The following is a 14,011-nucleotide window of genomic DNA, read 5'->3' as shown; positions in this document are numbered from 1 at the left end:
GTGTAAAGTAAATCATGGCTGCCATTCTTAGCAGCCATTTCTGGAGGGTAAAACCAGAACTGCTGGGTTTGCTTTCAAGGATTTTGAAATCAAGTGATTTTATGACTCTTGTTTCTTGTAATTTTCATGTAGGTATAAATTTATTTTCTGGAACACACTTCAGATTTCAGATCTTCATAGCCAGAGCTTGTCCCCAGTTTTATTAGAGCAGAGGAGCTAAGAAAGAGCTTAGTCATTTCGGGCTGTGCTGTCTGGTGTCATTATTCCTGCTAGAAGTGGTAAGCAGTTACACTGGAGAACGTGGAGTTGCAGCATTCCTCAGTTTCCCTTTCAGCATGTAAAAGTGGCTCAGAGCAGTTTCAGTTCAAAATTACACTAGCAGTCAGATTGGCCCACAGTGCGCTGAAGATTAAGGTCATACCTGCACCAGTCAGATGTGCCGTGTGGAATTCAGGTACAACCACTAATCAGACTACTGATAATTATTATCTACTATTTGCTCACACATAACCACAACTTTCCATTCTCTGCTTGGCCTGTGAGGCCGAGGTTTTGATCTCGGATCTCCGTTAATTTCAGGTGAAACTTCCTGCGTGCATGTATACTCTCGTTTCTAAGTGAATGCTTCAATGCTGAATTGAAATTAGATTCATTTCACATGAGCCTTTACTTTGTCTTGTAATATCTACTATTTGCTCACACATAACCACAACTATTCCATTCTCTGCTTGGCCTGTGAGGCTGAGGTTTTGATCTATATCTACTATTTGCTCACACATAACCACAACTTTCCATTCTCTGCTTGGCCTGTGAGGCCGAGGTTTTGATCTCGGATCTCCGTTAATTTCAGGTGAAACTTCCTGCGTGCATGTATACTCTCGTTTCTAAGTGAATGCTTCAATGCTGAATTGAAATTAGATTCATTTCACATGAGCCTTTACTTTGTCTTGTAATAGATGTAAGCAGTTTGCCTTCTGCCACAATATAAAAACAGGGGTTTTGCATTTTGATGAAATAAGGTTAAAGATGAGTTATGTTCTCCATCATAAACTAGCTGAATTTCACTAGGAATTAAAGTACCTGCTTTGTAGTACTGATGAAACTGTAATGACGGGAGGAGAAAGAAGTCCCTGATTTCAGATGTCTAGGTTCCTGTATTTATTAGTCCAGAGTGTTGGGTTTTCATGGCTAAAACGTCTTTCATCTCAGAGTGCTGTAGAATTGCCTTAAGTAGCTTGATTTTCGGTAACCTCTGTTATTTATGTTTGGTCCAGCGAATAGCTGGATTACTCACTATTCATGCAATTCTGGTTTTTGTTTAGGTGAGAAGGTAACGTGCATTTTATTTTTTAAGAAAAGTATAGTTTGTTTTTTTCTTGTTAAGGAACAAACTGAGTACAAGTCTCTGTTTTACAGCCTGTACAGGCCAAGAATTGATTTCTCATTGCAGTTGTACTAATTCAGATTGGAAAGCCTGCTTTGATTTGAGTCTTGGGAAGGTATTAATGCTTTCTATTTTTCTAACTACAGAACAAACTATAGTCATCAAAGCTTCAGTGTAGCCTTCAAAGGTGATTTCTTGCTTGCCTAAGTATGCTAGAAGAAATTGGTGTTGCAAGACATGGATAACTAATAAGAGGCTCTTGACACCATCTTTGACAGCTCTGTTGACTATACGAGGACTCCTCAATACTTAGTGTGATGCATTTGAGACATGAGTAAAAGCATCCTGGGAGTTAGAGCAGGTTTATCAAAGAGAGGTGGTCTTGGACTCCCAGTTCATAGAATGGGATGAAAGGTGCTACATCAGAGTGCTATTTTTCAGACAATGTATTGTTGAATTGTCTCATCTTTTCAGTTACATAATCTGTCAGAGAAGGTCCATTATATACTTACCACAACTTTTTGTTGTTTTCAGTGCAGCGAAGTTTGTAAGATATACTGGTCTTGACAGTGTAGCTAGATTAACGTAGACTTAAAATTGATGCTAAGAGAATTAAGAAGTAGACTTGTTTTTAGTTAAAAGATTTAGTAAAAAAGTAGACTTGTTTTTAGTTAAAAGATTAAGTAAAAAGTAATTGCCTTGGAGTATTATCTCCATAACTTAACATTTTTCAAGTGGACCTCCAAAGAAGCTCGGCAGAGTTGTAAATACATAGCTGGTCATACAACTACATGCATTACAGCTATGTTTACCTTAGCAAATATATTTGTGTCATCTATATAGTAGATAACGGATGCAGTAAGTCCTTTATCTTCCATATTGTTTGCTATAAAAATGTGATAGGATAAAAATTCGAACAGTACCTGAGATGTGTGTGAGGTTACTGTTGATTTACATAAGACTGCTTTAATTTAGCACAGTAAAGCTGAGTTAACCCAAAATATTGGAAGTACAATTACCATAGTATAAAACTTAATATTGCTGTTATTTTAATGCACTCCTATTTCAGTGATCTAATAAAAATAAATTTAAGGATAATCAGATATATAGTTCATGTTCCAGTAGATGTGTTTTAGAATTTAAAGTTTATACAGTTCAGAAGATAGGTTAATAAACAATTTAGGATAGAAAAACTGATCAGGAAAATAAAGAAAAAACTACTGTATACTCAAAGAAATTAAGTGCATTGGGTCTAGATTGTGCTACATTTCATATTTCATATCTCTGGACTTTATATTACTTTTTTCGGCACATTAAAACTTATGCAGTGAAACTGAATAATGGCAAGTATTTTTATACCCTTTTATAGCCATTTCTTTTTTCATAACCTCCCCCTGTTTCCTGTTAGCTAAACTATAAACACCTTTCTGTTAATTTATGAAAATTATTGTTGAGATAGCACATTATCACTGATCTGTATGGCACTTCCAGCATGTTAGAAGCAAAGGTCCAAGCAACATAAAACACATCAAAATTCATTAATGTGGTATTGATTATTTTTTGGATAATTAATTTTATTGCAGTCCCTTGAAAGAGATAATGAGCTGCAAAGGGAGAAGGCAAAGGAAAATGAAGAAAAGTTCCTTAATCTTCAGAATGAGCATGAGAAAGCACTAAGAACTTGGAAAAAAAATGTAGGTTTATTAAATTAAATGTTAGAGTATTAAAAGGTTTTTGAAATAGTCAGCAAGCATTTCAGGTAATTCCTAAAAGCCAAGAAAATACTGCAGAAATAACACAATAAAAACAACCGATTTCTCTTCTAGTAATGCAGACTCTTTTAGAAATGTTTTTAAACGGTAAATCTAGGAGAAATGTTGACTTCTGTGCTCTAAAAGGTCAGTGCATTTCCTGCAGTCTCTAAAGCAAGAGCCTGGGTGTTAGGTGTTACCTTGAATTTAGCACAGAAATATTCCAGAATTACACACTTGCTGTTACCTAGTCATGGAAGCTGATATAGTCTTTAATTTACATTGAATTTTATGCATTTTACAGGAAATACGCAATTTTTTACACAACTTAATCAGAGAACACCATCATTTCTGGGCTGCACTCTTGTACCCTGAAAAATCTATCAGTAAACTGTCATATAGTAAAAGATGAATGTAAACCCTCACAGACTGACGTGACATAGACTAAAGGTACTTCCGAAGGGCCAGATAACCAGAAAAAAACCCAAAGCAGCCGCAAGCTGAATCACTGGAGGCTTGTGTTAGAGCATTACTGCTTCCAGTAAATGGTGGAAAAAAACCATAAAAGGTATAATCCGTAATGGAAATGTAGCTGAAATTTTGGTTCAACTGAAATTACCACGTTTTGTACAAGGAAATTCTGTAGTATCTGTACTTTCTTTTAAGCTGTTGTATTTTCTTTCCTAAGCTGTCGAAACTACTGTAAAATACTGTTACACATTTGAACATGCGGTAAAGATGTGTGTTGTGCGCTCTGTCTGCCAAAATTATTACAGGAGGAAAACATGAGAAGAGAAATAGATGCTATCAAAAATGAGCTGAATTCTCTTAAAGGAGTTCATAGAGATCTTGAAGACTGTCATCCTCCTCAGGAAAATCCGCAGTCTGAGCACGGCCACAATCTGCAGGTAAGTGTCTCTAATAGCGGCAGTGCTTTCCATTTCTTGTAAAAATGACAGGTTTTCTAACCTGGGTGTCACGTCCATGGATCTTCCTTTGACATGGCTAAACGTAAAAATTTACCTGATGTAATCAATGATCCAAGATCCCATTAAAACTGATGTACCCAGAGAAAGTGCCCCTTCACCCACAGGGGTGCTTATCTCATAGAAACTTGAGATGTTACCTCATTATTAAATTTACACATAATAGATAGCAGCTATCATAAATAATCTATCTTTAAATCCTATTCACAAGCATCTCGCGCAGGTGTTTCCCAATTACTGTGGCAGAACCTTTGACTTCATATGTGTGTAAGTTCCCTGGAAGTTTGGAACCAATTGCAGCCTCTAGCATGGGACAGATCAGAAAATATGTTTTATCAACATATATATTATCTAAGATCTTCAGTTCTAGTTTAAAACAACCAAACCACCTGTATTTCACTTAGCATCTCTAACAACCATCGGTGGCACAGCAAGATCAGGGAGTGCTGCATGCGGGAGGTGAAAAGCTGGTTTATGCAGTGCAGGTTGAACTACTGAGCTTGCACTGCTGGGTGAACCACATCCCCATTCGGCTCAGTATTCAGAGCACACACAGCAAGTCAACAAGTGGTTAAAGACACGCAGGTGGCCTTTGGAGTAGAAGGAACAGCATGTAGCCCGTGGCTATGTATTACCTCTTCCTTAAACTGGATTGCAGATTTGTACTGCAGTCTCTTAAGATTGAGAAACTGGGAATAGTCGTAACCTGTAAGGAAAACTGTCCCTGCACACTGAGTGTAGTACCTAATTTCTTCTATTAGCTTTTACATCCAAATAATTAATTAATTATCCTTCAAAGAAGGGAAAACTCACTCTGGGTGTCTGTGATGTTGCTTTCAGTATTAGGAAAATAGGAAGACACTAGGACTGCAAAGACTTTTTTTTTAGAAGTAGTCTATGATTTGTCAGTAAAATGACAAACCAAAATATTATTTTAGAACCTGGAAGAACCTAAAATCAATTTCTTCACAATACCTGAATGTGTATATATGAGTCTCAAACATACATTTATGAATACAAACGCATACATATCTGCGGTATGTGCTTTCTGCAATGGAGCTTGACTCAAATGAGTACTCCTTGTGCCAAAGCTAAACAAGCTCTACGAGGTGTCATGCAAATCGCGTAACTTTTATACATCAGTTTCTTTGAATGAAAATGAAATATTAATTACATTTAGGATGCAGAATCAATGCACCCAATCGTTCATCATGAGCAGTACTTGTACTTGCTAAGATAATCCTATGTGTTTGAAAGCAGGTAAGCTTGAAGCATACACTCATAGATGCAAAAGAAGTTTGAGATGTCTGAACACGTATCTCACACTGTCTTACGGCAAACTGCCACACCGCTTTGTGGTTATGATCATAGATTCCAAAAGCTAGCCAGGTAAGATTGAGTCAAATCTCCAGTGGAACACTGCAAGAAATGTCAGGATCTGCAGCAGATCACACTGATTATTCCAGTTTGTGGAATTTCATCTTCCATCAGTAATGGGGCAGTATCTAGTAAAACATAAAAGGGCAAAGTGTTGGCTGTGATTTAGATCTTGACTATGGCTCCAGGTACCCCCAGGACTTCCGTTCTTGGCAGGCCCCAGCCGCCCCGTGCCCGGGTCTGTGATGTCCGGAGGTGGAGCAGCGACTCTTTCACGGGCACCCCCTTGTCCTGGGGAAGGAGCTTGCGTGCCCTTGTGGGGTTGAGAGCTGTGCTGGTGGTGGCATGTGCCTCCGGTGGGGTCTCCCAGGCCAGACAGGTCTCGGCTGAAGGGTCAGACACAGTGTGTCCACGGGCAGGATGGGCTCCCTAGCCTTCGGGCACCATCCTAGGAGAAGGACAACTCTGACTCCAGACCCAGGCAGATGGACCAAACCCGGGCAGATGGAGCTCGTTTAGCCCTGTAAGGCATCCATCATCTCAGAGAAGGATGCTCTAACCAAACCTATGACTCGAGGACTTCGCTGTCACCGTCCAAGCTCCAAGCTCACCAGGCCCTGGCAGATGAACCTCAGGTGTAAAGGGTGGAGCCAGTTCCGCACACGCTGCACCTCACCTAAAAAACCCACCACGCAGCCCCGGAGGGTGCACTCATCGCCTGCAGTGAGCCTGGGAAAAGCCCTTCCCAGATCTTCGCTCGCAAAGCCAAGCCATGATGATGATGATGGCTCCCGGTGTTGTAAGGAAACATGCATATATTTATTTTTGCACCTACTGCAAACTGAAATCCCTGCAATTATTTATGGGGCATGAAATTTAGAATGCATGTGAACTTCTTCATACTGATCACTTGCGGAATAGTAATTAGCAAAAGGCCTTTTTAAGGGAGGTACAATGTCAGACTTCATTACAGACTCAAACTGCAGTTTAGCTTAACTTGAGCACGGTTCACCTTTAGTTCAGTATAATCTGTAATACAGCTGTGTACCATTAGAGAATAGGGCAGCACTTGGCGATGGGTTACTGTTAATTCTTCTGTGGGTATATCAACGGGGAGATGAGGTTTTGAGAAGGTTTTGCATTTCATAGTATGAAAAGCTCTGAGGGAAACGTCATCTTAGGTCTATGTGTGTTGCTTAGTTAGATTTTACTAAATCACAGGGGAAAAAATTAAAATCCAGGTTTAATAGTGTTGATATGTAGGCATTTTAGTTTATGCATCTTGGACTGATTTTTGAAGGGCTGAAGAGCCATCTGAAGTTAATGGCAACGAGGTTTATTCAACCCGTCTGAAAATCTGGAGAGGAATCATGTAACCTTGCTCCCTTTCTAAGAACACTTTGCTATCTCTGTTTCAGATGCATTCAGCAGTTCAGCCCACACCAACAGATGTAGAAAGTTCCACTGTAAGTAGCTCTTTTATATATTGTTTGGTGTGTCTAAAGAAGTGGCTCCTAGAAGCAAGAGATTATAAAAGAATTCCATCTTTAATGGAAGAAAAAAGAAATCTCCAGTATTTTTATTTGGGTTTTTTCTCTTTTTTTCTCATTTTTTTCCTCATTTCTCATTTACATTAACGTTGTATACTTCAGGTGAATGGTCTTTGTTTTCCATCAGAATTGTAAAAGTAATTTTAAATCTAAGTCCTGAATTTTAAATCTCTGTAATAACTGTAAGTTATTAAAATATGTATAATCTTTTGTTCCTTCTCATGCTAGAGTGGTCAAGAACACTCAAAAGACAGTGAAATGCAGGTTATTCAAAAAGAAAATGAATGTATGCAATCGATAATAAGCAAAGACGGTGATCTGGGATATGAAGACCCTGCAGTAAAAACCAGAATGGGCTACTCTGTAAGTGCTGAGGAATTACAGGTAGAAGAAGGTAATAACGTTACAGAGATAACAGGTAAGTAGTACTGAAGAAAGGATAAATGTGTACAGACGGTATAGGACAAGGGAATGCTTGACTCCTGCCTGAAATGGTTTTGTACTCACAGTAAATTCTTAGTGTTGCTAGTGCTGATCCATGATACATTCACAGCGCTCGGAAGGAAAGCACAGTACTTCCCGCGGCTGCCCTGGCACATTCAGTAAGATCCGGCAGCTGTAACCCCTCAGGCTGTTGCTGGTTCAAGTGAACAGGGGTTAAGAACAACTCTGATGTGTAGAGAAGCGTTTCGACCATTTCCATAAAACAATGTAAAAAGGCAGAGAGGGGTTGTGCTGCACAGGACACTAACGGTCTGTTCGTGTGGATAATCATAATACTTCTCTATAAAAAGCACTTTGTAACTCCAGGAAGTAATTTTTTGAAGCCACATGAAGGAAATGTACTTGGATTCTAATGCTGTCTCTAAAATGTAGCAAAGGGAAGCGGAAATTCTGCAGCTTACTAACTGCAAGGTGACTGCTTTAAAAGACCAATACTCACCGCCTTCCAGCATACCTTTCAGAAAACACCTTTCTGATGCTGAAGTGCTTCTTATTCCTCACTGGCCCACTGCTATCAAGTCATATCATGTTACTCTTGGTATGAACATAGCCCTTGAAACAGGCTTTTTGGTTTTGGTTTCCATTTCGCTAAAAATGTCGCTTTCAGAAGTAAAGACAAATACAGTTGCAGTAGTAATCAGTGGCTTAAACTTGATGTAGACACACAACGGTTGATTAAGTATGTGTTAAAATATCACAATGCCTATCCCTTTCAATAATAAGGCTGACAGATACCAGTTGGGAAATATTTCAACTATAAACCATATCTAAAATCTACAGAGTGTTAATATATTTTCTGTATAAACAGTTTATACATATTTTACAAGTTAATGCAATACTCATCTTCAGTAAATTTTTGATAGACTTGTGTGTGTAATGTAAGATAGAAATCGGTATTGATATCAATCTTGAATCCATCTCTTTGGAAACTTTAAACTGTAAAAATAAAGCATTACTTAACCTCTGGGTTATCTATCACTAACCAGAGAATACACTTACTCCGAACAGATTTACAAGTTCTTGACAACAGTTTTAAGGATGAAATTAATGTTGCTAGCCCTGATGAAGAAAAGCAAAGGGAGGCTTCTCCCAGGAATACCCTCTGCACAGATACTGATTTAATTACCCAAGGACAGACCTCAGAAACACATGTCACTGAAAAAGAAGCAGAAAATCTAGGAGCAACACATGGAATGTTGCTGGCTGAAAACAATGCAAATTTAGAACAAAAACTACAGGACAGCACAGAGCCACTGGCAGCAGCCCACAAACAAACCAGAAAGGTTGTCTTAGACAGTACTGACACTGTACGTGCCTACAAGAAAAAGGGAACTCAGGAGACTGACTCTAGCAAGCAAGAATTGTACAATACCACAGATGAATCAAATTGTGCTCAGGCAGATAAATTCAATACCATGCAACAAAACAGAGGCGTCATTACACCTGAAGCACCTCAACCCAAGTCCGAAACAGTTCTTTGCACTGAGAAGAACGCTGTGTGTGAGACAAGTACAGATAACCATCAAGCTCAGGAATTAAGTTTTGGCATCCCATCTTATCTTAAAGAAAACTCTCAAACAGAATGCAACAAATGCAGCTTCCTGGACAGTGACAATTATGTAGGCAATGGATTACAGAAATCAGAAAACACCTCACTAAATCTGAGTGGTTTATATAGAGAAAAGCTTCTTTTTAAACAGACACACATAGATGCTGAAGTCAGAAATGATGATGACAGTGCCACAAGCATAAACAGAAATGGGGTGCTGAGGAGCACTGATGGTCCAGAAACTGATGCTCAAGATCTACCAACCATGTATTGTGATAATGCAAGCCGTGATGATGCCACAAAAGAACACAGTAATAATGTGTCTTTAAGTACTTTAAATTTATGCCCCCCAAAACCAGAAAAAGGAGTAAATGTGGATGACGTGCACAGCAAGCACTCTGCACAAAGCAGTACTGAACAAACAGGGAGTGCTACACATCCACAGACTACAAATGATGAAGCCGTATCTCCAGTAAAGGCTGACGGTCTTGAAATAACTGCTCATGAAAAAACCCCAACAGAGGGAATTAGTACAGATAAACAAATTCCATGTACAAAAGTTAATGATGATATTCAGATACAGTCCATCAAAAATGGACATCCCCTGGAGATTAGTAATTCAACGAATAACGCGTTGTTAAAAGAGAAGAAAGACTCACTGAATAGTACTGCTCCAGGAAGGAAGTTTGCTGAGGGTCACCGGAAAGAATCATGCTCTTTACCCATGATAACATCTGGAAATTTAGTAAACGTAAGTGGAAGGTCATCCTTTGGTCTTTCAACCTCAGATAAAAAAGCTGAGAAATCTCCAGCATATTTAAATTTTTTGGACCTCAGTTCTTGTTCAAGAGTAAATCAAATGAGAGGTCAAGCTTCAGCTTCCAAAGAACCTTCCCTTTTGAAAGGAAAACTACGATGCTTAGTGGAAAACACAAAGGTTATTTCAAAAATACAAAATCTCAGTGTAAACGTTGACAGAACAGAAGCAGGACTAGGTAAGACAATTTATGTTTTGCAGCATGTACTGAATACACTTAAAAATTATCAAAAATGTGAAGTTTCTGCAGCTAAGTTTAGTGTAGCATTAGAAAAACATAAAGCTGGCATTTTAGTTATTAAGATGAGATTTCTCTGTTAATTTACAGTATAAATGCAAGTAAACAATTTTGTTTACTCAATTACCCGATTAAATAAACTTTTCCCTCATATTTCACTTGGAGAAAGAAAAGCAGTGCAATGACCACCTGAATTTTTATAGGCATTTCTAACCCTACTGTAGAGCGTATTCTGTCAGGGCTGGGCAGATGTCCGAAAAGCAATTTTGGAAGTGATTCCGTGCTCTCTTTTGCATACGCAAACCAGTAAATATGAGCTTCATTCCACGTGTTTCTAAATCATTACTGCAATGTGGAAAAACTGTCAGGGCACCTAAGTCATTGTGGTACTCAGCTCTGCAGCTTCCCAGATTTACTGTGGTTGGGTTTTGTGCTCCGACATACTTTGCCAAATGGCAAACTTGCAGTGGAATCCATGTGGACCGTGGCCCTAAATGGTTTTGATTTTTTTTTTCCCTTACTGAAGCATGAACAATTTAGCCGTATGGGAGACCTCGAGGTGAAGAGCCTTGGTAACAGTTTAGTAAGCCTGTCTGGGGAAATTAATCACACTGCCTAACCACAATACGATTTACTATTTATATAACGCTGGTTGCAGAGAGCAGCCACTCCACATCAAAATGGAGGAATGAACTGGGAATGGGCAACATCTTCCTGGCAAACTCTGAAGAAAAGAAAACAAACACAACCTCATAACCATTTTCCTCTTCCTCCCAAGAGAAAATGACAGTATTCTTAATTAACTGTTACATAACATGAGGTACACACATTTTCACAGCAAAACAAAGACTTTAGTATTGTAGCAGAGATCGACAGGCATCTGTGGAGTGACGGAACAGCCACTCTTTGCATGAGGGGTAATCGGGAAAGTACGCCTGTGTTTGGATCTTGCAAGCAACTCTATCCTGGTTTCACCCAAGTCCACTAGCGGTGCATAAAGCGCCTGCAGCATTGCCGCCTTACACTTTGCCATGATTAATCTACTTATTTGCCCTTCCTACTCTTAGCAGATGGCGATAGCCTGGTTTCCTGAAATACTAGGCATGGCCATTTACAAAGACTCCTTATTTAAAATGTTTGTTGTCTAAAAAACGTTGTCCCTAGAATGCCTTTTATTACAAGTCACCCTGGAATATAAAATCAGGATGGCAGTAATTATGTATTTTATTATCATTATCAGAAGATAGATTTTGATACTATTAGAAAAAATACTATTCAAAATGCATTTTGTATAAAAAACAATTCTGTCATTAACTCAATATGAAAATTATATAAAATGTTTGTAATCAGAGTAGAAACATACTTCATCCTCAGACAAAATAGATGCAGAAGTATGTGAGAGAAAAATGAAGAGGGAAACGCCTACAAGAGATTCAGTGATTTAAAACAAAAATATTTGATTTTTTAAGATCAGAGGTAAACCAGAAGTTTAGTTACTTTACAGTTAGTGCCTGGAGACTAAATTGCAGTTGTAACCATTTCCTTTTTGTCAATCAGGTTCTAGCAGTTTTAACAGAGCTGCTGACACTTTGAATACATCTAGTATCCACCAAGACCCCCAGGGAGAACCTAGTGAAGGATGGAATGCTATAGCAAAGACTTTTTATGATTCTTCTTTTCCCACAGAACACGTAAGTCAATTAAAAATATTGTGGACCAGACCTCAGTGAGCTAATTCCACAGATATTTGTACAACTGTATGCATCTGGATACTTTAAGACTGAGTCAATCCCCAAAATAATATCAAAAGGGCAGCAAGGCACCATTTTTCACAATTAAGGTTGATAGAAAGCAGCAGGAAAAAGTCACAGCATATGAATCAAACAGATGCTAACCAGTCTGTCTGGGAGGGGAGGAAGAGGGTAGTTCATCGTGTACCCTAATAAAAATCATCACCTACAGTAAAAGTAGGAGTTAAAAAGAAAAAAAGGAGCTGTGTAGAAGTATGAAAACATTGTTCCTATCGAGTAATACAGGAAACACGTTATTTAAAAGAACCTGTGAATGACCAGAAATTGAGCCTGTCTCTGAATCACAGCCTGTCTGTTCATGCTGCACTTACATGAAGCCATATTTAGAGTTCTCCTGTTATTTAGTAGATGACATTACACAAACCTGTGCAGAAGCAGAGAACTATGAAGAAACCTATTGGTTCCCTGTAAGAGAACTTCACTGAGGTTGGCACTAGCAATGGCTCCTTTTCTGGACTGATGTTACTGTGGAGCTGTGTTAGCGTTTGACCTAATGCTAAACACGTTATTCAGAAGCCATACAGTAATTTCCAACTGCAGTTCACCTGCCTTTTGAGAAGAGGTTCTAGAGGTATTTCTCAGGTAGTTATGGCTGTTGCCTTTGGCTGAGGTTTGAGGTCAGGACGTAGAGTGTTTTCAGGTGACGAAGCTGGCTGACTTCGATGCCCTTACATCAGCTCTCAATGCCATTAGCAATCACATTCTCTGAAATTCAGAAGTGAAAATTGATTTACATTGATTTTACATTACTCAACTGTCCTAACACACCTCTACTTGGGAATGACAGTGAGGTGGCTTTGAGCAAAGCCAGGGGTGGTATTTACCGTGCCTCTTGGTTCTTCTCAGAGGTGGAGCCAGGAATTGGGTGAACTAAAATACCTAATCTGCAGCTAACACAAAGCTGTATTTCATTATCTGATCACGGTGCTACCTACTTTGTCACTTCCGAACTAAAGCTGGCCAAGTAACAGCTGAGATGGACAAGAACAGAGTTCCTTGCTGGCCTGACCTTAGGCTGCTTTCCAAATAATTAATCTATGAAATCTCAGCCTAGGATATTATAGACCACTCCCTCCCTTCTGTGTTGGTGTCATTCTGTCCTTAAATTTGTCATTTTTATGACCGACATGGAAAAGCTGCTGGAAGATTAAAAATAGGCTCAGCAGCCTCTTTTGCTGTTCCATTTACTGGTTTTGACTAATACGTATGATTATAACTAACTATAGCAGACTTAGGCCTTCTGCAGTTTGGATAACCTCATTCAACCAAAGTACTGTACTCTAAAAAGTGATACAAATTAAAAATAAATGCTGCAGCTGCACATAAAATTCTCGTGAAAACAGGAAGAACTGTTTTAAACATTAGTCTGTACATGCCTGACTACCAAGGTAAGGATGAATAAGCATCCTCACCTCCGTTTAAACATCAGGCCCTAACTGCGCAGTCATACTATTCAGCAAAGAATGTCTTCATGCATACGTAGCCCATAGGATGCCAAGTTACTCAGGGCTGGCAATAAGACGTGTTTTACTTTTAGTTTGACAGCTGAGATTGGTTTGTGGTTTTTTTTTTTTTTTTTTTAAAGCTTTATTCTAAACCCACTCTCACAGAACTGTACTAAAATGCCGTCTATATTACCTAGCTGCAGTTACTTGTCCGAAGAGGTCTAAAGGCTTGTTGTCTCCAGTAAAATCCAAGTAACACGTCATGGCTTTATTTCACTGGAAGGTTCGCCTTCTCCACCTAGAAGACTGAAATGCAAGATTTTCTCTTGGATGAGTAGTACAGGACAGATGCAGCTCCACGTGCTATTGCAGAGAGGTTTTGACGTGTTTTGTCACGTTAGAGATCCCCAAGACTCTCAGTCACACTGGCTCTGTGTGACATGGCTTTGTGTGCACATGTGCTCAGGCAGGTGGCGGGTGCTGCGCACTGGCCTCCCCAAGAGCCATGCAGAGTGGGATTACGAGTGGAGAACTCGGAATTCAAGCAAAAAACCTGTTTCCTTACTGTGTTGCCATGTGTGCTTGATTTGGATGGGCAT

General features: G+C 39.1%; 1 protein-coding gene across 1 annotated transcript in view; it reads left to right on the top strand.

The window, feature by feature from the left end:
• CCDC73 (coiled-coil domain containing 73) overlaps positions 1–14,011 on the top strand; it is a gene marked incomplete at its 5' end in the record, with an annotated part of 38,817 nt that overhangs the window by 24,045 nt on the left and 761 nt on the right. Inside the window, 5 exons of the mRNA XM_010133264.1 lie at positions 2,968–3,078; positions 3,912–4,043; positions 7,277–7,442; positions 8,561–10,096; positions 11,714–11,847. Of these exons, the coding sequence (XP_010131566.1) occupies positions 2,968–3,078; positions 3,912–4,043; positions 7,277–7,442; positions 8,561–10,096; positions 11,714–11,847 (2,079 nt within the window). The remainder of the gene's footprint in view (positions 1–2,967; positions 3,079–3,911; positions 4,044–7,276; positions 7,443–8,560; positions 10,097–11,713; positions 11,848–14,011) is intronic.

The sequence above is a fragment of the Buceros rhinoceros genome, unplaced genomic scaffold (genome assembly GCF_000710305.1).
Source record: "Buceros rhinoceros silvestris isolate BGI_N320 unplaced genomic scaffold, ASM71030v1 scaffold7973, whole genome shotgun sequence".
Lineage (NCBI taxonomy): Eukaryota > Metazoa > Chordata > Aves > Bucerotiformes > Bucerotidae > Buceros > Buceros rhinoceros.
This window is presented reverse-complemented; position numbering and strand designations above follow the sequence as displayed.